Source organism: Panthera onca, chromosome B3 (assembly GCF_046562875.1).
Source record: "Panthera onca isolate mPanOnc1 chromosome B3, mPanOnc1 haplotype 2, whole genome shotgun sequence".
Classification (NCBI taxonomy): Eukaryota; Metazoa; Chordata; class Mammalia; order Carnivora; family Felidae; genus Panthera; species Panthera onca.
The window spans coordinates 110,095,657-110,121,238 of record NC_138344.1 but is presented as its reverse complement, the minus strand read 5'-3'; the positions used below and the strand labels follow the sequence as shown (position 1 = coordinate 110,121,238).

Genomic DNA, 25,582 nt, shown 5'->3' with positions numbered 1-25,582 from the left:
CCCCGCACCCCCCCTCAGGCTCCAGCGGCTCGGCCTCCTTGGCCCCGCGCCCCCACCCCTCTTCCCGCGAACACGCGGGCGCATCCTCCCCCACCCCCACCCCCGAACTGAGGTAGTGCTGTGCTTCTGCACACCCTGGGGAAAGTCCCCGGGTCACGCGGTTGTGTGTGGGGAGCCTGTGACGCTAAAGCTCATCTCCACGCTTCCGCCTACAGAGTCACGACTGAGGACCGTGGCGGAGGTGCCCAGAGCGCGGGCCGACCCCCGCCTAGCCTCTTGAGTAGGCAGGCGGGCGGGCGCGCACGTACGCACGCACTCTTCTGCCCCCGCTCTCCTCGTTCCCCGGCTACCAGGCGCGCGGTCACGTGGGCCCATCGCGGGGCGGCCGGCGCGGGAAGCCGCGCGAGAGCGGACCGTGGGGTGCGTGAGCCGGCGCCGCCGCGTGACGTGCGCGGCGCGGGAGCCGCCCCTCCCGCACGGTGGAGCCGGCTGGCCGCCGCGGCGGCGTCTGGGTAAGCGACGCGGCCCGGCCCCTGTGGGCTGCTCCGGGCTCAGTCCCTCCCGCCGCGAGCCGCCCGGGGCGGCGGCCTGCAGCTGCGCCGGTCGTGGGACAGATGCAAGTAGCTGGGGAGAGGGGTGTTCTGGTCCGTTTGACATGTCAATCAGGGCACAGGAGGAAAATGGCAACCGCGAGGGAGCGCTGGGCCGAGGATGCCCAGAAGCACCTTTCGCTGCCCGCAGAAGGTGGCTGTCGGGGCCTGACCCCGCGTGGGAACCCCCGCCAGCAGGCCTGCGGCGTTCCCCGGGCGGCCGCGCGGACCCTTCTCGCAAGTGGGCGGGTCTCGTGGTGCAAACTGCGAGACGCTTCGGCCACTGTCCTCTCCCTCCCCCACCCCTGTTTGTGATTACCCCGTTTCTAGGGCAGGAAGTTCCTCCCCCCTTCATAATTCATTTCTTCCTTTTTTCGGATTATATTGATTTCATTCTGAGTAAATCCAGTTTTTCTTTTAAAAGTTTGCCCCATCATTCACTGCTTACCTAGCACTTGTTATTTGGAAAAATCAAGCTGCTTAGGCAGCACCTAGAGCTGTACTTGGAACTTGATAGTAGCTAATGTGTTTCCTAAAGTAACGCCCGGTTCCCCCGGGGAATTATATTTGGTATTCGTTCTCTTGAGACTCGGGTCTTTTGGCAAAACTGTTGATTCTCACAGGATTTTGTCAAGCGTGTAAGGTATACGTTGGAATGACATTTTAAAGCTGCAAGGGGCCTTAGAGGAAATCCAGTTCATCCCTCTCATTTTACAATCAAAGACACCCGGCCTAAAGAACGTGTAGCTTGATAGAAGCCCTACATCTTTTGAGTAACTGGACCGTAGGGCTCTAGGCCTTGATTATTGGGCTCTCCACCACACCAGGAGCACAGTGCCGGTTTAACCCACTCACTGTAGAGACTGTCTGCCAGAGGGGATATACTTGCCTTGATTCAGATTATTGAGAAACCAGGCTTGGCCATTGTGTGATGGCTCTGTTATTTTAAGGAATGGGGTTGGCATTATCTCTAGGTGAAATAGACTCCCTATGATGTACTTTGGGGCTCAAAGCCTGTCTCCAAAATTCAGCCGTATTATCTGCAAGAATAACCAATGTTTGCAGCATTGGTTGCTTCCTTAGGTTAAGGCATCAAAGATCTGTTTAGCAAGCAATCTGGATGTGTTTTGGTTAAGGGTAAACTATCCATGATCAGAAAACAGTCCCTTAATAGGGCGCAGGATACGGGATAGCACGTGTAATAGATTCATTTTGGTTTTGTTTGTTTGTTTGTTTGGAATAGATTAGTTCTGATAGCTGGGAGGTTACGGGAAACCGTGGAAGGTCACAAGGATGGTTAGCGACAAAGCAGGGAGGGGCGTCACATGACGTGCTATACCTTTTTGCCCAGCCCTTCCCTGAATGTCTTATTTGGAAGCAGTGGAAATGGATTCTCCTCAGCTTGTTCGCTGTTTACTGAGCACCAGCAGTGGCTAGCCACTTTCATAGATGAATTGTGAGTACTTAATAAAAAAGGAGGTAGTAGTGTTTCTATGTTACAAGCGAGGAAACAGACTTAGAGGATTTACCTGTCTTCTGTGATACTGTCATTTACAGCAGAATTCAAGGCCAGATCACTTATCTCACAAGTCCAGTCAGTGCTCTTGTGCATTGTATCTTGCTACGACTTCAAGCCAGGAAAAGGATGAGAGAATCGCCTGTGGCTGATTTATTGGCGCCTGTGGTTGCCCAGAGAGGCTGAGCAGGACTTTCAGCTGCCCTCTTTGCCTTAGAAAATGGAGCTGTGTGCTTCCACCCTATCTCCTGAGGGGAATGGGCAGGAGCCAGGCTGTCTAGCTGGGGAGGAGGGGCCCAAGAGTCTAGGCCGTAAAATATCCTGGCAAAGGCAGTGCTGGGAAGTGTTGCATAATGCCCTCCCCACCACTGAACCAAAGTGATTTATTTACTATGGCCCATAGGTGGTGCTTGACCATCTTGTTACAGAAAAACTTGTCTTTTTTTTTGTCATAATAGGGCCAGAACAGAGTTGGGGTTTTAGATTATTGCAGGGTTGTTTTTTTTTTTCCTCGTCTTAAAAAAGCAGTGCAGGTGCTCTTATCTTGATAAATTATAAAGTACTCGTACACCACTTCCTGTGCTCCGTTTTTGCTTATTTATTCCAAATTGCATGCGAACGTCAGTCTTTTGAGAGAAGAATGCTAAGAAAAGTACTATTCCAGTTGATAGTTATCAGCGCAGGTTATGGAATCAGACCTAGCTCTTGATACCCACTTTATACTATCTGCTAGTTGTGGGTACTAAGTCTAGGTTTTTCTTCATCTGTAAAACGGAAATTAAAATAACGCATAGTCAAGGTGAGGACTAAAAGGGAGAATGTACATAGAGCACTTAGCACAAGGCCTTGCATATAGTATTTACTCATTATAATAGTAGCTACTTTAACTAGAACAGTATTATTTTTTCTAGGATACTAAAGATTGCTACTTGAACTTGTTTAGGGCGAGTGGAGTAAGAGGAAAGTATTTGAAACAAACATCAGTTTTAGGATTAGTAATTTATTCACACATCTGCTTTCCCTTTGCCAGTGGGAATTTTTTTTTTAATCTTTAAAAAAAATGTTTTTCATGTTTACTTGTTGTGGGGGAGGGTAAAAGAGAGTGGCACACAGAATTCGAAGCAGGCTCCAGGCTCCCAGCTGTCAGCACAGAGCCCCATGCGTGGCTTGAACTCACGAACCTGAACCCATGAGATCATGACCTGGGCTGAAGTTGGACGCTTGACCGACTGAGCCTCCCACACACCCCTTTTTAAATCTTAATTGAAGAAAAAAATGTTTATAGTATTGTTAGTTATTTTTGAAATTTTTCTAATTCATTTCTTCCCTGTACTTATCAGTCATATAATGACTTTTGGTTCCTTGTGAAAAACTCTAGGCACTTTAAGCAAAATTAACCCATGTGGATAACATGTTTGTGGAACGTTCTGTAGCAAAGGAAGTACTGGTTCACCTATATTCAGAAGTAATAATTATTCTTGTTTATACTGTATTCTAGATCTGTACTAGCATTGTCGTTTTCCAGCTTTCTGTCCTTTGAGTAGCTTTTTTTTTCTTTCAGAAATGCAGTCATTATTTTTTTAGTGGACTAAGAAGACCGTTTATTTTCCTTCACAGGGTTCTGATTTTTTTAAGGTCCACTAGCTGTTTGCATTCACCAGTATTAGCATTCATGTTTGCCTGGTGCTGCGGCTTTATCAGGCATCCCACATGTTGGTTAGATGGGGGTTAGAGATGTAGTAGGCTGGCTGGGTCTGGCAACAGGCAGGAGGCCCCAAACTAACGTCTCCCTGTTCCGTTAAAGGTTTCTAGAGCATAACTGCTCTTCCTGTGTCTTCTACCACGTCTGCTTCTTACCCTCTTTTCTAATATTTTTAGTGATTTTCATAAGCAGATCCTAGAATTACTGTACGTTTTATCTCAGTATTTTCAGATTTGTGATTTCCGTATCATTTTCAGATATTATGAAAATAGGCATAATGGCGTCTGAGAGGACATACCTCTTTTTCCTAAATACTTCTTTAGAAGAAGTCTGGAAATGATGTGTTCCTCCTCTGCCCCCAGTGCCCATTCTACTAGTTTGGGAGCACTTTTGTTTCTTAGGATCTGGCTAATTTTTTTGTTTAACATTAGAAGTACAATAGTTGATTTTTCATTTAACATAATTGGTATAATTCCCACATTTTGAGAACTTCTTGTAAAATTGCTTCTTTTACTCTGAAATTATAGAGTGAAATATTCTCTTCGGGTTGCTTGGTTCCCTTCTAATACAGTGGTTCTTAACTGAGGCATCATATTAGAACTACCTGAAGAGCTTTTTAAAAAAGGATCTGAGCCTCACAGCAATTGTCTTTGGGTTAGCGTGGAGTGGAACGCAGGCATCAGTACAGCCCCTGCATTTTAAGTTTTACAGTACAGTCAGTGATAAGAGCTACTGTTCCATGATAAAATGATCTCTGCAAACATTCCTTCTCTAGATTATAAACTGTTACACCTCCACAGTCATGTGAAAGTACCGTTGAAAAATTAAAACCATTGTATAAAGTCTGTTATCACTTGGCACTTTGAATATATCTGCTTTTATCTTTGTATTTATAGCCATGAGTAAGTATCTCAAAAAAGCTGTACACATTCCTCTGCCAACTTTTCTCTTTGTCTATTAATTATAATTAATAATAAAGTCACAATGGTAGGAACCACAGAGAAAATATCTAAGACTGTTTATTTTCTACAGCAACAGATGTCTTATACCTATGTCTCTTTTTTATTAAAGATTCATACAGCCTGAGAGAATGAAAAGCTGTGTATTCAAGGATATCGTCTATCGTCTGGCTACCATAGATCTGAGAGTCCAGTCTAATACAATAAATATTTAAATAAATGAGAATAAATAATATAAAATAAGTAAAAACTAAAAGATGTTAAATGTCAGCTAACTTTTTATTAAACAAAAATAGATACTGGTATAAAGCTGTTCTAGTTTACTTAGTTTGAGCTAATCCAGAGTTACTGCAATTGAGTTAGTAAATAAGATTTTGTAGTTTTTCTTAAATATCAATACTGATTTTATTATCACAGTATAAATACCACTTTGATAATAAAGCATCTTAAGATGAAGTACTCTTTCATTTTGACTATGGTATTTGTCAATTTAATAAAATGTATAAAATTATTTTTCTGCAACCTCTCTCACATCTTAAAATTGCCACCCCAAATTCGTTTTTTCTTAACTTTTTTTTTCCCTCCCAGAGGGAGGGAGGGAGAGAATCTTAAGCAGGCTCCATGCCCAGCACAGAGCCCTATGCAGGGCTTGAGCCAAGTCAAGAGTTGGACACAACCAACTGAGCCACCCAGCTGCCCCTCCACCGGAAATTCTTAAATGTAACTTCTAAGATCTTTCTGCATGCATAGAAAGCTTTGGCTGTTCCACATAGTAGAGAAAATAGAATTGATGGTCAAAGAAATAATGAGCAAAGGCTATATGAAAAGTTTAGCTAATAATTTGCAAAGTAGGTTGCATTAGCAAATGTTTTTAATAACTCTGTGGTGGATTGGCTATACTGACATGAGATAAAATCTGGTTGTGTTGCCTTGAAACATCAAAGGTCTATTATTATGCAAACAAGTTTGAATGAGCCTATTATGTATGTAAGTTGTGGTTTGTTTTTGTTTTTTTTTTTTAACAGATCTGAGTTTTTTTCATTTTATACACTTGGAAAAATTTCCCCCTTATTCAATTCAATATATTTGCAAAATCTGCATCAGTATGTATGTTAAAAGTTTTACATGGGGATTTTAAAGAAAGGGCATGAGTTTAAAGTCAGACTTGAAGGGTGCCTGTGTGGCTCAGTTGGTTGAGCGTCTGACTTCAGCTCAGGGCATAATCCCCCAGTTCATGGGTTTGAGCCCTATATTGGGCTCTGCTGACCGCTCATGGCTGGAGCCTGCTTCAGATTCTGTGTCTTCCTCTTTCTCTGCCCCTCCCCGGCTCGGGCTTTGTCTCTCTTGCTCTCAAAAATAAATAATAAACATTAAAAAAAAAAAAGGAATTGTCCTTGAGTAACTAATTAACTTTAACAAAAAAATAAAAGTAAAGTCAGACCTGAAGTACTGTCAGTTAATGGCTAATTGCCTGACGTCGGGTACCTTTCCTGCTTTCCCTAAGCCTGTGCTTCCTCAACCATAAAATGGAACCAATATAGTACCTGCTCTACTACCTCATAGGATCAAAAAAAGATAGCATAGGGCAGAGATTCTCAAATTATGGTGCAAGGACCCCCAGAGGTTCCGGAAACCTTTTCAGGATCTACAAGGAGCTTGCTTTTGCAAGGCTGAAATATCTTACTATGCTTGAATCGAAACAACATGTGGCAGGGGCACCTGGGTGGCTCAGTTGGTTAAGCAACCGACTCGATTTCTTCTCAGGTCATGATCTGACAGTTTAGGAGATTGAGCCCTGAGTAGGGCTCTGACCTCAGAGCACACGGCCTGCTTGGGATTCTCTCTCTCAAAATAAATAAACTTTTTTTTTTAAACGTTTATTTATTTTTGGAAGACACAGGGCGCAAGTAGGGGAGGGTCAGAGAGAGAGAGAGAAACACAGAATCTGAAGCAGGCTCCAGCCTCTGAGCTGTCAGCACAGAGCCCAACACAGGGCTCGAACTCAACAAATCCTGAGATTATGACCTGAGCCAAAGTCGGACAATCAACCAACTGAGCCACACAGGCGTCCCAATAAATAAACATTTTTTTTTTTTTAATGTGGCAACAGATTATGTGAACGGAGAAGCAATGAACCCAGCTGTATTTTTTAGAGCCAGGCATCAGAAGATTGTTAACTATAAAACAATGTTACCCTTCCACTTAAAAAATATATGTAGTTATTTTTTTAGAAAAAGTATATTTTATGTTAATATATAATGGGCTTACTGTTATTTTAAATGAATTAAAAATTTTAAAATGTCTCCCTTTTGGGGCACCTGTGTGGCTCAATCAGTTGAGCATCTGACTCTTGATGTTGGCTTAGGTCATGATCCCAGGGTCATAGGATTGAGCCCCACGTTGGACTCTGCACTGAGCATGGAGCCTGCTTGGGATTCTCTCTCCCTCTCTCTCTCTCTCTCCCTCTCTCTCTCTCTCTCTCTCCCTCCCTCCCTCCTCCCCCTCCCCCCGTCCCCCCTCTGCCCCTCCCTTGCTCACATGCTAACACATTACGTCTCTCAAAAAAAAGTCTCACTTTTAATTTTTTATATGGCAAATATTGATAAATATAATCCACATAAACAACAGCCTTTTGCAGTCCTTAATAGTGTTTAAGAGTGTAAGTGGATCTTGAGTCCAGGACTATTTAGAACTGATGAAGGGTGATAATGGCTGAGTAGTTCCTGTTGGGACAATTCTGAAATAAAAACTACATTTGACCCTTGCACTGAGTGGGGATTAGGGGTACCAACCCCTCTGCAGTTGAAAATCTGCATATAACTTGACTCCCTACCCTCAGCTTAACTGCTAAGAGCCTATTGTTGACTGGAAGCTTTACTGATAGCATAAACAGTCAACTAACACATTTTTTATATGTATAATATGCTATATTATAATAAGGTAGAGAAAAGAAAACTTACTAAAATCATAAGGAAGGGGAGCTTGGCTAGCTCAGTCAGTAGAGCGTTCGACTCTTGATCTCGGGGTTCTGAGTTGAAGCCCCATGTTGGGCCTGGAGCTTACTTAAAAAAAAATCATAGGTCAGAGAAAATACATGTACAGTACTGTGTTTATGGAAAAAAATCCACATATAAGTGGACCTGTGCAGCTCAAACCAATGTTCAAGGGTCAACTGTATGAACTTGAAAAAAAGCTTTAGAAACTACCAGATGGCATTTGAAAGTGACAAAAATCAGGCAGAAACTGGAATAAGGTCTATACTTGGGAGAAGGGAACAGCAGTGGGCACATTTCCATTTCTATGGCTTTTATCCTGAGAGAAGACTCCTGTTGGTGACATGAGGAGATGGCTAAAATTAGGTTAATAACCTGTAATCTTACTTGCTTGAAGAAAAGAGGACAGAGTTCAGGGTGATCACACAGCTGGGAAGAAAAGGAAAATTCCAGAAAGGATGCTGGGAGGACCCCAAATACTGTATATTACTCAGCTTGAATCTCTTGCCAATCCCTAAACTTAGATATATGTGGAGCAACCCCCATTCGGCACACCTACTGCTAAAAACACTGAACCAGAGGGCAGGCAGAATTTGGAGTTTAAGTCCAACCAAGTTAATTATAACAACAAAGCAAAAACATCAATGTGTTTTGGAAGAATATTACAGAATCTAGAGTCTTTACTGCAGTAATCACAATGTCTAGGATATTGTCCAAAATGAAACAGAAAACTATCACCCTAATTAATGAAGATTGATTCCAAGATGACCCAGAGGTTGGATTTGGCAGAGAAGATTTAATGTTTATTTTTGAGAGAGAGACACGGGGCACAAGCAGGGGAGGGGAGGGGCAGAGAGAGGGAGACACAGAATCCGAAGCAGGCTCCAGGCTCTGAACCAATAGCGCAGAGCCTGACGCGGGGCTCGAACTCACAAACTGTGAGATCATGACCTGAGCCAAACACTTAACTGACCAAGCCACCCAGGCACCCCTGGCAGAGAAGATTTAAAGTAGCTATTATAACTATGCTCAAGAACATAAAGTAAAGTGGTAATGGGCAAAGAAATAGGAAATCTCAGCAGAGAACCAGACACTAAAAAGGAATGAGATGAAAATTTTAGACCTGGAAATATATCTGAAATTAAAAATTCACTGAATGAGTTTAACAGAAATGACAAGAGTCCATGAATTTGAAGACAGGTTAATAGAAAGTATCACACCTAAAAGAGAAAAAGAGATTGTTTTATGTGAAAGTTCTGTATGAACTTCATCACTATATGTTAGCATCAGGGATTATTACTCTAGGTTTCTTTCAAGGCCTAAATTCAGCTCTTCCCTTTGCATATGGACTAACTTCATAATATTGTAAATCAAAGCCATCTACAGACTACTCTCACATTCTCCCCTCACCTCATCATCTCCTTGCCACCATCAGAAAGAAATCCCTCTCTTCTCTGTGGCTGACTACTACACTTAAGACTTCTGCTTGTGTTCCTTCTGGCTTCTAGAGACTCCACCCCTCTTCAGGCTGGAAGTCTTCTCCAAGCTGAAGCTGCCTATTCTCAGTGCCCTATCCTATCTGTACCTACTTATGACGTGTGCTTTCTAACATCCTCTTGCAGTGAGATATTTTGCTCTTGCTGCTTTCCCATTGTCAAAGGTCACCAGAAACCTCTTGGTCCCCACACTTGGGGCATTTGTAATAGGCCTCATCCTCACGTTTGTCTGCAGCATTTTCCACCATGGAAAATGGAGGCTGTTGGGCTCCCCCAGCCAAGGCTCTTGCCTTTCCTTCACCATTCCCTTATATAAGAAAATATATTTTATTTCTCCTTTTCTTCTTCTTGTGTCTTTTCTGTGTTGTTCAAGGATTCATTCTTAGCTTTTTTTCCCTCTTATTTCACTCAGTAGTCCCATCCACTCCTGGTGGCTTCGGTTGTGTAATTACTGAGGCCCTTCTCTCTCTGTCTAGCCCTGATCTCCAGAGCCCCAGTCCTCATGTTGTCTCATTGATCACCAAGCGTTTCTACTCAGATGTCCTAGCGTGAACACCTTGAACTATGTCCAAAATGAAACTTCTCTTTTATTAAGACAGCTTCTGTGCCTCTTCCCCAGCATTCTGGGACCCTGCCTTTGTATTGACACCTGACAGTTATTCTGCAAATACGACCTGAAGGGAGGAACGAATTCTTCCAGTGACCCAAGCTGGAATTCTGACACTCACCTTTGACTTGATATTCTCTGTGTCTTATCACTTCCAGTCTGCTGCCAGGTCATGTCAGTTCTGCGTCTGGTGCGTCTTTTTTTATTCCTTCATTCCCACTGCCATTACTTGGATATTACAGCAGACTCCTTGCTGGTCTTTATTTCTCCATACCTTTCCCTTGCTAATCTTTTTTATGTATTGTTACTAGAGCAGTTTGACTAACAGGCCTGATGATGATGATGACGATACTTGGTATTATGGGCCCCACTACTTTTAAGTGCTTATATGCATTATCGTATTAAATCTACATAACAACCTGTGAGATAGATAGATACTGTAATTATCCATCCATAGTTTACAAGTAAAACCAAAGACCAGAAAGTTAAGTATCTTCTCAAGATCATACAGCTAAATGACAGAATTGAAATTTTAATCCAAGCTGTCTAATTCCAGGGTCTGAGCTTTAACTACTATGTGTTCTCCCTCTAGCAAAAACGTCTTAACAGTTCATCTCAAACACACCTGGAGTACCTTTCAGTTTTACAATTGGTACCCTGTGTGAGCTAACCACATCTCGTTAGTCACTTACTTTTGTTTTTTCTATGCCCGACTGAATTCTTCAGTTACCTGTATATTCACACTCTTCCCTGTAATTCTATTCATCCTATTTTTTTCTGCCTGGAATGCTATGTTCATCCTCTGCCTGTCCATCTAAATAATGGCTTATTTTCCATTGAGTCACCTGCTGTTGTCCCTGCCCCCCCCCCCCCCCCCATAACATGTTCTCTGAACTGCTCTTAGGACATTTATCACTTTTACTTTATATCATAATTATTATGTTTTATGTTTTGTCTCCCCTATTAGCCTGCAGTCTTCTTGATTGCAGTATCTGTGTAATTTTTTTTCTATCCCTGGGCCTTGTGTAATGCGTGCTTTCAAATAATTTTTTCTTTATTAAGTTTCTCTTCAAAAAAAATGTGTTCAGTAAGTGAAGAATTTAACTGTTACTCATAGACGATTAACCACAACATTTTTGTATATGTGGCTTTTTAGTGTGCCCTTTCTCATTTCCATGTGGTTCAATAGCTCATTATACTACTGCACTATATATAGACAGATAGATATAGATCTGGTGAAAATGTTTATGATCTGAGGTTTTGTTTTGCTTTAAACAATTTGTAAGGCTAGTTTAAGCTACTTCACTTTGAACCATTCATTGAATCTAAGACACATGTTTTTCACATGGTGAAATCTTCAGTATACCCAGTTTTATTTTGGTGTTTAAATCTCTCTCTAAATTGGTGGAGTTCAGGATTCTGGGTAATGTAGCAAATACGATAAGTAGTGACTTTTAGTCAAATGGCCTTTTGGAACAATACTTACAATTTGGATTTTTATTGAGGCTCGGGTCTTTGTAGGTTCTGTTATTTTCCTTATTTCATTACTGCTTACAGGCTTTTAAAATGAGATGGCAAGGAGTAAGAGTCTTGTTTTCATTTATTTTTTAATTGGGGGAGGCCTAGGAGAAACTTATGTGTGAGTAAGTAGAATTTTAAAAAGCAATTTATGAATGTAGAACTAAAAGCAGCAAATTGCAGGATTCCTAAAGTACGCTATTATTTACATACGTTTTTAAAGCATGCAAAATAGTACTCTCCCTTCTTAAGGGATATGTACAGATGCAGCAAGAACATAATGCTGTTACAAGACAGTCATAAACACCAAAGTCAGGATGATGACTGCCTTCAGAGGCAAGGTCGGAGGCAGTGCAAACGGGGGAGAGATGGCAGGGGGTCTCTGCCATGTTTGTAACGTTTACCTTATGTGCTCAGGGCTGGGTGGCTGCGTGTTTGTCCCATTGCTCTCTGGGCCTATTTGTCCATCTGAACTACTTCATAATTTTTTCTTTTAAAGTTTGTTTTGAGAGAGAGGGGGGGGGGGGAGAGAGAGAGAGAGAGAGAGAGAGAGAAAGAATCCTGAGCAGGCTCCACACTGTCAGTGCAGAGCCCGATGCGGGGCTCAAACTTACAAACCGGGAGATCATGACCTGAGCCGAAACCAAGAGTCAGAAGCTTAACTGACTGAGCCACCCAGGTGCCCCAAGGCTTCCCTGTGTGTCTTGATGTATAACCTGACCATTCCCTAAGCATCTCCAGTTTGTGGGTCATGTTCCCTCTGAAAGGTGGAAAGGGAGGACATTTGGGCTCGGGAGCCCAGTACCTGGGTTTGAATCCCCTGCTCTCCCACTTACTAGCAATATGACTTGAGTCCGTTTATTCTGCACTGATTCAGTTTCTTCATCTGTAAGGTGCATTGCTTACTCCCTTTCTTGTAGAGTTGTATTGAGAATTAAATGAGTAGAAAGTTCCTAAGGGAAAGGAAACACCGTTAAGTGTTAGCTGGTTCTATTATATAATTGATCACTCAGCTGTCTGCTGCCCAAGCTGCGGCCAATCTCCAGACAGCTAACCCCACACTTTCAACGCTGACCTCTTTGACTTTGGTCTCTGGCTAGTGAGGAAACTTCATTCTCTTTCGCAGAAATTGCTCTTTTAGAGAAGGTTTTCCCCAGCTTGCCAGTGATGACCTTCGTACCCGGCCGCCTTCTCCTTAAAACACTGGTGGCTGTCTACACGGTTGGGGAGGAGGTGGTGAAGCGGGGCCTCCCACCTACGCATAACGACAGCACTCAGTACCCTTGCTGCTCACACTGCTCTCCCTTGCTGGCAGAATTCTTCTGCGTGTTCTTTCTCATGCGTGATTTTTCCCAGGACCAGTGGTCCCATTCTGTATTGTTTCTTCAGGAGCCTCCATACTTGTATGTATGTCTGAATCCAGTCAATATCAGGGTATAGGCTCTTTCCCATAGGGTTCCAGGCCCCATGTAAATCAGGGGATGTGGCTTAGTATCTATTTTAAGGGCTCCTGAATGTACTGTGACTGACACATTTCCCAAACATTGTATGATAGTCAGGAGGCCAGTGTCCCCTGACCACATAGAGGATTCCTAAGGAGCAGTAACACCTCTAGCCCAGCCAGGACACTGTTAAGTTATTAACAGTTATGGTTAACATTTGAATAGCATTTCCATCACAAGGTGGTTGTCACATAACCTCACTCATTTAGCTCTGAGGAATGGGTCAGCATCTCAATCCCATTTTCCAGTGAGGAAACAGGGCGGACTGGTAACGTTGAGGTCAGATAGATTAAAAAAGGACAGCCTTCCTTTTGCTTCTGTGTCACTCATACCAAGCCACCTTCTTACCAAATGAAAAAGACCATATTTTACTGTTTTTGAAGAATTGGTATTTTCATAAGGAGGGGATTTCATGTTAGCTAGGTTTGGGGTGAAATTAACAGTATTAAAAACTATTGAATAATCTCGTTTAAATTTAGGTGTCCTTGTACTCTAGATGTGTGTGAACTGTAGCTAATTTTGTAAAAAAAAAAAACAAAAAAAAAAACAAAAAAAAAAACAAACAAAAATTGTGCTTTTTCTCAGAGCCACAATGGACACAGGTAGCCATAGCCTTGTCCTCCTGCAGCAGCTGAACATGCAGCGAGAATTTGGTTTTCTGTGTGATTGCACAGTTGCTATTGGAGACGTTTACTTCAAAGCCCACAGAGCAGTGCTTGCTGCTTTTTCTAACTATTTCAAGATGATATTTATTCACCAAACAAGGTAAGGATGTGCTTTTGTAAATCAGAAGAATTTTAAATATTGTGATATAGCTAAACCTATTGTAACATCATTTGGGGGATTCTTTGTCATGGGGTCATCTTAAGAAATAAAAAAAAGTTATGTATTTTTTTTTTTTTTACACATCCAGTAATTCATCTCTGTGTGTAGGATCCATGGTGGAAGGTAAAAATGAAAACAGTAATAGCTAAAAGTTATTGGAGGCTTATCCCATACCCAAGCACTAAGTATTTACCTAATGTACATTCTACTGTTATGCACACTATTTTATTTTAGTTTATTTGTTTATTTATTCTTGAGAGAGAGAGAAACAGAACCCAGTGTGGGGGTGGGGGTGGGGATTGCGGGCAGAGAGCAAGGGAGACGGAATCCCAAGCAGATTTCACACCATTAGCACAGATCCCAATGTGGGACTTGAACTCATGAACTGTGAGATCATGACCTGAGCCGAACTCAAGAGGCAGATGCTTAGTCGACTGAGCCAGCCAGGTGCCTCTTATCCACACTATTTTAGAGAAAAGAAGACTGAGGTTGAAGTAAATAATTGGTCCATCCAGGATTATAGCCCCCCAATAAGTTACACTCAAATGCAGATACGTGTTTTTAAAGATCTGTGTTCTAACCCACTAAGTTTTTGATACCTGTTCTGTAGCACTTTCATAGCAAGGCCTTAATGTCATAGTTCTACCCATCTTATATTCTATACTATAGTTCAAAAGTCATTTGTTTCAAATACTATTTTCAAAAAGTGCTTTGATGTTTTGAATTTAGGTTATCCCAACATGATGGGTATGTAGGAAGAGGGCAGGAAAGTGGTATTCAGATTCTGAGCTCTTAAAGAATAGCTTTAATCCATCCTCGATTGAAAGGGATAGAATTCTCTATGTTTTTTTATTTTTTTTTTATTTTTTTTATTTTTTTTTAACGTTTTTATTTATTTTTGAGATAGAGAGAGAGACAGAGCATGAATGGGGGAGGAGCAGAGAGAGAGGGAGACACAGAATCGGAAGCAGGCTCCAGGCTCTGAGCCATCAGCCCAGAGCCCGACGCCGGGCTCGAACTCACGGACCGCGAGATCGCGAGATCGTGACCTGAGCTGAAGTCGGACGCTCAACCGACTGAGCCACCCAGGCGCCCCAATGTTTTTTTAAAGGACCGTGCATGAAATACTAGGAGTCTAGCCTCAATTACACATTTTTATTTACCCATTCATTCATTCAAGTATTTATCAGGTACTTAATGTCAGCACTGTGCTAGACCCCAGTAACAGACTAATTATGCTCCCTGCCCTCAAGGGGTTAATAGTCTCATAGATAGTGCATGTAAAGAAAATAATCGCAGTGTAATTGATCTGTCTGTGCCTCAGTTTCCTTCTGTGTAAGACACTGGCATTGTATGTGTACTCACCCCATGGTGTTGAGATTTAAATGGATTAATAATATTAAAATGCTTGGAACGGAGCTTTGCACTGTTAGCTACTGCTATCAATAATTAACGTGATACGTCTATAATAGAAGTGTTGTAGAAGGTAGAGTGGAGTGTCAGCAGCTCTATTTTGAGGAGGTTGGAATAGGCTTTATTGAGGCCCTGTATCTTGAAGGATCAGGAGGAGTTTTCCGGATGTTGTAGAGGAATGCAGGAAGGTACGTTGCAGGCAGAGGGAAAAGTGCACAGAAACATAGGCAGATATGAACCAGGCTAGTACGTTGAGGAAACGGAGTACGTCAGAATGACTGGAATGCATGGCACAAGGAGGGAGGAGGTTGGAGGGGAGGACGTGTCATAGTTAGGGTCAGTGTCGAAACTGGCTTAGAAACAGTACCTTCACATCAGTCTCCTCTAAGAGCTGTGAGTTGGTTCAGCTCCCAAAGCGCCTGTTGTGTGCCAGGCACCATGCACGCTGAACTAAATCCAAGAGATGCAAAGGTGTCAGGCCTGCTGTCTGGTATCTCTGTTGAGCAACTAAAAATCCTCAGTTAACAGAGCTCTGTACCGATATAAAAAAGCCCTGCCACAGACCCTGGAAGTGGGTGGGTGAGAGCTAAGAGTGAAACCCAGGAGGCAATCCCGAGATACGGGGACTAAAGAAACGGATTGTCGCTATACTTACTGACACCCAGTGCACTGTGAAGCATTCACAAAGTTTTGCTTCAGAGAAGGTAAGTCCGTTGACTGGTTCTGTTGATCCTTGACATCCAGCACTTCCCTCAGGTTCTGTCTATCCTCATCTTGCAGGGTGTTTCCCAATTTCTTGTTCACTCATTATTTCCACCTATTATCTGAATTCTAGATTCATATCTAAAAATTGGGCTTGGGGTTATTTTGAAGTTTTTCAAAGTTATGCCTGTATTCATTTGTGATGTAAAGACTAGATGTGTTAATATAGTTAGGAAGCCAAAATAAGATTAGTGCTATTTATTTATTTATTTATTTATGAGAGAGAGAGAGAGAGAGAGAGAGAGTGAGAGAGTGAGAGAGAGTGCGAGCAGGGGAGGGTAGAGAGAGAGTGAGACACAGGAACTAAGCAGCCTCCAGGCTGTGAGCTGTCAGCATGGAGCCTGATGCAGGGCTCGAACCCACGAGCCACGACATCATGACCTGAGCCGAAGTCGGATGCTCAACCGACTGAGCCCCCCAGGTGCCCCTGGGATTAGTGTAATTGAAATTCTAAATATTGCCAATTTCAATAGATCCTTTTAAAATTTTTAATATTTTTTATTTTGGTAAAATATATATAACATAAAGTTTGCCATTTGAACCATTTTCAGCAGCGTTGTGCAACCATCACTGCTGTCATTTCCAAAACTTTTCATCACCCAAAACAGCAACTCTGTGCCCATTAAGCAATAGCTCCCCATCTCTCCCGGCCCAAACTGCTGGTAACCTCTAATCTACTTTCCGTCTCCATGAATTTGCCTGCTCTAGATATTTTTTATAAGTGGCATCCTACAAAATGTGTCCTTCTGTGTCTGGCTTAGTTCACCTACCAGATGTTTTCCAGGTTCATCCATGTTGTAGCAGGTGTCAGAGCTTCATTCCTGTCTCTGGCTGAGTAATAGTCCGCTGTACGGACAGGCCACATTTTGTTTATCCAGGCACCTGTTGCTGGACACTCGCATTGCTTCCACCTTTTGGCTAGTGTGAATAATGCTGCAGTGAAGACTGGCGTGCAGGTGTCCTTTGGGTCCCCATTCTCAGTTCTTTTGATTATATATTCAAAAGACTGGTAAGTTCCTTAACAGCAAGGGACCTGTTTTATTCATCACATTTCTACTCCCTGGCAGCTTGTATAGGGCATATCACTTAGGAGTCACTAAATGTTGAACTCATCAGAACATCTGTGTGTGTTTCTTAACTTTAGGCGGTAGGTTGAAGACATGAAGACTTGTTGCTGGGCCACAGAGCTGGTGTATAGTGAAAGTTTAACTTTCCGTTGATATGTTTCATCAAGGCAGATTGCTAAGTTTGAACTTCTTGGGAAGAAATCACGTTAGCCTTAGACTGTATGCTGCTACCCAAAAGGCCAGCTGGTCATTTCATTTTGTGCGGTTCTGTTTTTTGTTTTTAACAGTGAATGCATAAAAATACAACCAACTGATATCCAACCTGACATATTCAGCTATTTGCTGCACATTATGTACACGGGGAAAGGGCCAAAACAGATTGTGGATCATAGTCGCCTGGAGGAAGGGATTCGATTTCTTCACGCCGACTACCTTTCTCACATTGCGACTGAAATGAATCAGGTGTTCTCACCAGAGACTGTGCAGTCCTCCAATCTGTATGGCATTCAGATCTCAACAACCCAAAAAACAGCTGTCAAACCGGGGCTGGAGGTCAAAGAAGCTCCTGCCAGTAACAGTGGCAACAGGGCTGCTGCGCAGGGCGACCACCCCCAGCTGCAGCTCTCTCTCGCTATTGGGCTGGATGATGGCACTGCCGATCAGCAGAGGGCCCGTCCTGCTGCCCAGGCCTTGGAGGAACACCAGAAGCCCCCAGTGTCCATCAAGCAGGAGAGATGTGACCCAGAGTCTGTGATCTCCCAGAGCCATCCCTCACCCTCAGCGGAGGTGACAGGCCCCACTTTCACCGAAAGCGGTATCAAAATACACTTATGCCATTACTGTGGGGAACGTTTTGATTCCCGTAGTAACCTAAGACAACATCTCCATACCCACGTGTCCGGATCCCTCCCGTTTGGTGTCCCTGCTTCCATTCTGGAAAGCAACGACCTTGGTGAAGTGCATCCGCTTAATGAAAACAGTGAGGCTCTTGAATGCCGCAGGGTCAGCTCCTTCATTGTCAAGGAGAATGAGCAGCAGCCTGACCACTCAAACCAGGGTACCACCGAGCCTCTGCAGATCAGCCAAGTGTCTCTGATCTCCAAAGACTCAGAGCCAGTAGAATTAAACTGTAATTTTTCTTTTTCAAGGAAAAGAAAAATGAGCTGTTCCATCTGTGGTCATAAATTTCTCCGAAAAAGCCAACTGCTGGAACACATGTATATACACAAAGGTAAATCTTCCAGATACAACCGATGCCAAAGGTTCAGTAATGTGGTAGCCCAGAGATTTCAGCCGTACTGTGACAGCTGGTCTGATGTCCCCCTGAGAAGTTCTTGCTTGTCGCAAGAACAGTTAGATTCATCCTGTGCCTTAGAGTCAGAGCTCACACAAGAAAGTGTGGACACTATCCTTGTGGAGTAGCGCTTTCTCCTCCATAATTTTTATACCAATTCTGAAAAAAAATCCACATGCATTTTTTTATTCATAAACTCTCTTCCTCCTCAACATCTGTTCGCTTTTTTCTTTGCCATTTATCCATAGCTTTAAGGTGGTATATATTAGGTCTTATTGTAAGGTATGTTATACACATGGCTATTAAAATGTAACCTTCAAGTAGAGCCGTGAACCGTTCATAAATCGCAATTACGCAATCAGAAATCAGTGTAAGAATTATGGAACTTTAGAGTAAATATTTATAGAATTTCTAAGTAGAATCAGTAAAACCAAATTGAAAATGAAGTAAATGAAATTTTTTAAAGAATACTCTAGACTATCAGTTTTGGCTAATTTTTCACATGAATAAGCTGCTGTAAAGACTATTTAAAATATTTTCTGGGGCGCTGAGGGGGCTCAGTTGGTTGAGTATCCAACTTCTGCTCAGGTCATGATCTTGCCATTCTGAGTTCGAGCCCCACATGGGCTCTGTGCTGACAGCTCGGAGCCTGGAGCCTGCTTCACATTCTTTGTCTCCCTCTCTCTGCTCCTCCCCCACTCACGCTCTGTCTCTCAATAATAAATAAACATTAAAGATTTAAAAATAATAAAAAACAATAATAATATTTTCTTCCACATAGGGAGTTAAAGTTATTTCTAATGCATAACTATATAATGTATAAAAATTTTGTTTTAAGGCATAGCTATAATAAATCATGAGTAGTTTTAAAATCACTTTTTGGGGCGACTTCCCTGACTCCTTCCTCTCTCTCTCTCTCCCTGAGTCACGGAACCTCGCCTGAGACCTTAGTTCCCAAATAAAGCCTTTGACTGCTAAAAAAAAAAAAAATAATAAAAAATAAAATCACTTTTTACTTATTAGCTCTGCAGCATCTTGCATGGCTTTTATTTATTTTTTCACATTGAGCATACCTCATTGTTAATGAAAAATATTTTAGTGAAAAGAGAGAAATGGAGGAGATTCAAACAGTAAAACAAAATCCTAAGCAGAGAAACAGAAATGTTCATACACCTAGATAAACAGAGCTTCAGACAGAACTGCCTTGACTAACACCAATGTTGTTACCTTAATCTAGAACGTTTTCTTAAGGATCTTAAGAGAAATTTGAGATTTTTTTTATGACCAGAAATTTACATCAGCTTAGAGAGGAAAATGATAAAATACAAATTGTCTTTCTACCCTCAGCGCCCGAGGATTTTCTAGGCTGCCTAAGTTGATGTTAATTTTCTATCACTTGAAGAAGTAGTTTTTCAGTGACACAGTTTTCATTTGTTTCTGGTCCATAAAACTAACAGTACACACAGTGTCCTAGAACTATGTCTAAAGTCCATGATAGCTTTCCCTTTGTGAATAACCTTAGCTCCCTTTTATAACAGTGAAACTTACAAAGCTAAAACACCAGAAAAATTAAAACTGATGGGCTAAATGATAGATTGTCCTGCTTTATGTAGCTGGAGAATAGCTGGTCAAACTTCACCACAAAGGATAGATCTAAATTGTTTCTGAAATGTTTAAATTTCAAAGATTAATCAAGAATAACAAAGCAGAGAGGCTTTAAAACAGCCTCATCTTTTTTGTGTGTGCTGCCCTGTTAAATTCAAAGCCTCACAGACATTTTAATAAATCTGGCTTGTGAGGCGTACAATTTAACTGTATACAGAAACTCTGAGCTCCTTTATTGACTGCATCCTTCTGAAGACATCTCCTGACAGCATCAGAGTGGAGTCAGAAGGGAGCTGAAAGAGTAATCCAGCCCATTCTAAGGGCACAAAGGTTTTCTCTGGGTAAACACTGAGTTTAGGTGACTTATGAAGTGGTAAGTTATTCTTGAAGGCTGAATGAAGAAACTACTGGGCATTGTCTAAGGCAGTAGCGTTTCTCCCTCAGACAAATGACTAAAACTTCCTGGGGTCAAGATTGTTATGTGTTGAGAATAAAATCTAACTAGCTGTTTTTATAGTAGCAGTTACATTGGGAGTGGCTAAAAACAAATGTGTTGCTCTTGGGGGTGAGAACTTCATCTAATCTTAAACTTAAGTCACTTAAACAATGATTCAAACTTTTCTGCCCTCAAAGATTTCATCTCATAGGGTGAACACACATCTTAACATCGATTTCATGTATTTTAGGCTACTCATGATATACTCCTCGGCCTTCTTCAAGTGAAATTTTATTTTTCTCACTAGGATGACAGTTTTTCTGATTTCTTCCTTCTCTGTTTTCTTCTTGCTCAGTCATTAGTCCTTGACACAAGAAGTGCGTAGCTGAAGGGTGGGACTGCGGGTGCATATGAGTTGAGGTGTAGGGTAGCAGTTCAGGGCAGAGTCTGGAGAAATTGTGTTTGCTTGTGGCTGATTGGCCACGGCGGACATTAATTTAAAGCTGAAATATATTTATACTTATTAGATGTTAAGAACATAATGGTTAATTGTATTTTTATTCTCATTCATTTAGTTCCTTTTAATGTTAGAAATTCAGAGCAAATGTTCTTTCTTTTAGTCTTCATAATATTCTATTTTAGGAAGTGGGAAAATGTTAACTCCATTTTATAGGAAAAAAGTCCCAAAAGGTGGGTTGCAGAGAATCAGTGAATAGTGGTGTGGGAACTGACCCCTGTTTAATTTTTTTCATTCATTCAACAGGCATATTCTAAAAATAACTGTTACACGTATAATTAATACTGTGCCCTGAGTGTATTTTTTTAAGACTTGATTCCTTACTAAGAGAATCTACTTTGTATATATATATATATATAAAAGGTTCTTTCAGCTAAACCCTTTAGTTTTGACCTCATCATCTGTAAAATGAGCTGTAATCTTAACCATATAATGTGGTTTGCATGATTACCAAGCTCTTAAAACTGGAAATGCTAGATGCACCTTAATTAATGTATGAGGCAAATACTAAGCAGACATTTTCTTCTTGGATCAACTTAGGATTCTCTCTTCTTTCCACAGCCTACATATAGTTGTTTTCTGGAGAAAAACAGACTTGTTTCAGTATTTGTCCCCATTAGCATATTGTCAGAACTCTGGTACTCATAAGTGCAGTTTGCCTTATAAGAAAACCAAAATTTCTTGATTTCTATATCTTGAGATTATTATTTCTTGCTCTGTTTTTCTGATTTCTCACTTGTAAAGTGGACATAAACAATCCCTACCTCACAGGGGTGTTGTGAGGAATTGTGTTAAGTTCTCTTAATATTATTAATAAAAACCAGCCATATAAAGAAAACTACATATATTCTATAGCTAAACCTATTAACTTCAGTATTCCAACCTGTAAACTCTAGAATGTCTTAGAAGCAGTCATATACTATTTAATATTCAATAATTTTTTGACACAGTTCTTCCTTTTATTTTTTAGAAATACTCTAGAAACGGCAACATTGCCAGAATTCCATTTCTATTGTAGTTTAATCAGTAGTATTTCTCTTTAGACTTTAGGAAGGGGGATATTCGTTCATTGGCATTATTGGGAATAAAACCTTGCCAATTTCAGCTTCATGGAAAGTTACCCCAAACATATTGTTTACACATGGAAAAAAAAGAACAAAAGCAATGGAGAAAATATCATTTTCGTTTCTTTGCTGTAGGTCATCTAAAAAGTACATGGAGACAAGAAATAGAGTGGGGATAATAACATAGTTATTCATTATGTTCTATTAAAGTAACATTGGAAAGGCCTCACTTTAAACTGAAGGAAATACCTATTAATCATGGAAAAAGATAGTCTGGAAAATGGTATAATTCCATTAATGTTTATCTGCCCAGGCAAATTCTTAGTGTTGTAACCCAGATCCTTGATAAGTGTCATTTTTTAGTAGTAATTGAGGTAAAATAAGCCACACGAAGAGTTTTCATAATGTAATCTGTGTCTTTGTATGTTTTACGTTAAATGTAGCTCTAAGGGATTTGATTATAATTAATTTTTAAATTCCTAAGAGTGAAATCTGTAAATGATTGTTCCCTGCTGTACTTCTATGTTTGTATGGTTGGACTTTTTGAAAACTGGTGAGATTATACGGCCCCAAGCCTGGATGTCTTAAATACAAGGAATCACCAACTGCGATTTTTGTCTTTAAGACCTGGAAGAACCCGTTGTGCTGCAGCATGTTTCTGTGCCACGCTCGACTGCTTAGTAGACAACTGCTCCGACGCATCTGACATTAACTGCCACTGGCTCTTCCATTTTGTGCCAAATAAAGTCATTTAGTCAGCGTAGATCAAATATGAACTTAAAATAGTTTCAAAGAAACTTGGAATTCAAACACTTGTGCAAGAAGAAAGGCCCACAGAAGAAATCCTCCACGTACAAGTAACACATGGCAAATTCAGGAGACCGCAGAGAATAGTACATTGTATGGTTAAACTCTTCCCACCTTACGCACCGTGAGTTTGCTTCCGACACATTAACTTAGAAAGTTTTGTATTCTCTATTTGGAATGAAAACAGTGGATTTCATGTATTTTATCACGACCAATAAATTAATGTGACTTGATCATAAACAAAACCTTTTTTAAGTGCGGCTTATAGACTGTTCTTATTTTACAGCAGTGTCTGCCAAGTGTTGTCATCCTAGCACTGGGGTAAGTAAGTCTCTGTGCCAGGGGCCATCTTGGATGTGTAATGCAAAAATGCATCAGTGAGCCCAGGTCTTATCAACCATAACCTGTGTTAATAGAAGATTGGTGTCCCAATCAAATGCTTTCCAACTACCATCTCTGGAAAGAAAGGTAACGTCTAGCCATTGCCCAGTAGTTCCCTGCTTTGCTTCTTTCTTTCTTCCCTGTTTCCTGTATTTTCTCTAGTAACCTAATGTACAACAGTGGTTCTCAACCAGCATGTATTACTCAGGGTTCTCCAGAGAAACAACCAATAGCGTGTAGTACAGAGAGAGAGAGAGAGAGAGAGGTTGATTGATTATAAAGAATTGACTCACAAATATGGAGGCTGAGATGTTCCAAGATCTGCAGTTGGCGAGCTGGAGACCCAGGAAAGCCGATGGTATCATTCCAGTCCAAAAGCCAGCAGGCTTGAGATCCACAAAGGCAGAAAAAGACCAATGTCCCAGATTAATAGGCAGGAGAAGTTGCCTTTACTCTCAAAGGGTCAGCCTTTTTGTTCTATTCAGTCTTCAGCTGGATGAGGGCCACTCACTTTAGGGAGCGCAGTCTGCTTTACTCAGTCTACAGATTCAAATTTTTAGTTCATCCAAAGACACCTTCACAGACACACTCAGAATAATGTTTGCCCAAATATCTGTGCACCTGTGGCCAGTTGACACTGCAAGCTAACCATACACAGGGTGATCCCCCTTTCCCTGGGGACATTTCACAATGTAGAGATGTTTTTGGTTGTCACAACTGGGTTGGGCTGGGGAGGGGATAGTTGCTACTGGCATCTAGTGGGTAGAGGCCAAGGATGCTGCTAAACATCTCACAATGCAGGAGGCAGCCCCCACCCCCACTTCAAATGAGGAACTATCTAGCCCAAAACATCAACAGTGCTGAAGTCGACTAATCCTGGTCTAAAAGCTTAAAATAAGTTTTGTGATGGTTGTCAAGAACTAAAGGAATACTTACCAAGTATGAATTGCGTTAGTTCAGAATTAAACTCTCTTTGCATTATCTTCTATCCCAGGTCTTAAAAAATAAAAAAATGTGATTAAAAATCAGCTGTATTAAGCAACAAGGCAGTTTAAAATCTATTCACATAATGTTTGAATTAAACAACCATGTCTAACACGGTCTCTTTGTGAAATTAACATGTGATCGTGGGTTATAATTTGTGTAAATTTTTAATCTGGCCAAAAGGTGGCACCCGTGTATCTTTTAGAAATCCATTTTATATGACACTCAAATCTGGCATCACTATTTGTTTAATTCACTATTTAGTACTTAGTTAACTACTGCTGGGTCTCATTTAGTCATGACTAATAAGAATTTTCCTAGAATTCTATAATATGTTGGGTACCTCTGTATTTTGACATCCCTCTTTAATCAAGAAGCTTCCAATTTATGTGTAAATATTGCAACAGATGGGTTTTTTAAATATAACACTGTGACTGTTACATTGAGCTCATCTGAGGATTCTTCTAAGTCTTTACATTAAGTCCTTGGCATTTTAGTCCCCATCAACATTTGCTTTTCTAACCAGATGTCAGACTCAGTTTTTGGTGGCCTGCCTGGTCAAGAGATAAATCCAGGGACATATGAGTAAATATTCCTTTGCTTCTTGCCTCCTGTTTCCTTACATTGACATCCTGTGAGATTGGCCTATAATTTTCTGGAATTTCCTTTTTATTTTTTTTAATGTTTATTTATTTTTGAGACAGAGGGAGAGAGAGACAGAGCGTGAGCAGGAGAGGGGCAGAGAGAGAGGGAGACACAGAATCGGAAGCAGGCTCCAGGGTCTGAGCTGTCAGCACAGAGCCTGACCTGGGGCTGGAACCCATGAACTGTGAGATCATGACCTGAGCCAAAGTTAGACGCTCAACCGCCTGAGCCACCACCCAGGCACCCCTGGAATTTCCTTTTTAACTATGGTTCAACAACTGATTTTCTAAGTTGGTGGGGTTTTTTGTTTTGTTTATTTTAAGTAATCTCTACACCCAGCGTGAGGCTGGAACTCATGACCACCAGATCAAGTCACATCTCTTCCGACAGAGCCAGCCAGGCACTCCTAAGCGGGTGTTTATTACCTTTCTTCCTTCCCTTCCTTCCAACCAGTTCCATTTTCTGAGTAAACTGAGACCTTCTTTAATAGAGTTCTTTTGCCTTCAACTCTTTTTGCCTTCCAATGCTGAGTGAGTGCAGTGTGCCTTCTTTTTCCCTCCATCATTTCAGCTTGCAGTGTTGTTATTATTACCCTAGAACTTTGTATCTAATCACTAAATGCTTCTCTTAAATTCATTTTACAGCTGAGTAGCCAATTTGGAGAATGAACCCCCCTCCTCTCAGATAAACTATCTTTCATCGTTTAGATGGTGTTGAAACTTTTTTCATTGAAACAACTTGGTGATATTGTATCAAAATAATAAAGTATCTTCCTCTAAACTATTAGAAAACTATGGTGTCCTTTCATGCCAGAAATCTGAAGGAATAGCAGGACCTTGGGGAGGGTTGTCTGCACACCTGAACGGGTCCTTGCTCTCCTGGGAACTGTGGGAGGGGCT

At 41.3% G+C, this 25,582-nt stretch overlaps 1 protein-coding gene across 3 annotated transcripts; it reads left to right on the top strand.

Moving 5' to 3' along the window:
- Nucleotides 1-102: 102 nt before the first annotated feature.
- Nucleotides 103-19,119, top strand: ZBTB25 (zinc finger and BTB domain containing 25). Of its 3 annotated transcripts, none has more exons than XM_060620027.3 (3): nucleotides 103-512; nucleotides 13,469-13,648; nucleotides 17,238-19,119. In XM_060620027.3, the coding sequence occupies exons 2-3, from the start codon at nucleotides 13,476-13,478 to the stop codon at nucleotides 18,370-18,372; spliced, it is 1,308 nt and encodes a 435-aa protein (XP_060476010.3). In that variant the 5' UTR covers nucleotides 103-512; nucleotides 13,469-13,475; the 3' UTR covers nucleotides 18,373-19,119. The 3 variants fall into 3 exon arrangements, with proteins under 3 accessions (XP_060476010.3, XP_060476013.3, XP_060476008.3); XM_060620030.3 differs by having other exon boundaries at nucleotides 512-616; XM_060620025.3 differs by lacking the exon at nucleotides 103-512 and adding an exon at nucleotides 624-2,046.
- Nucleotides 19,120-25,582: the final 6,463 nt, after the last annotated feature.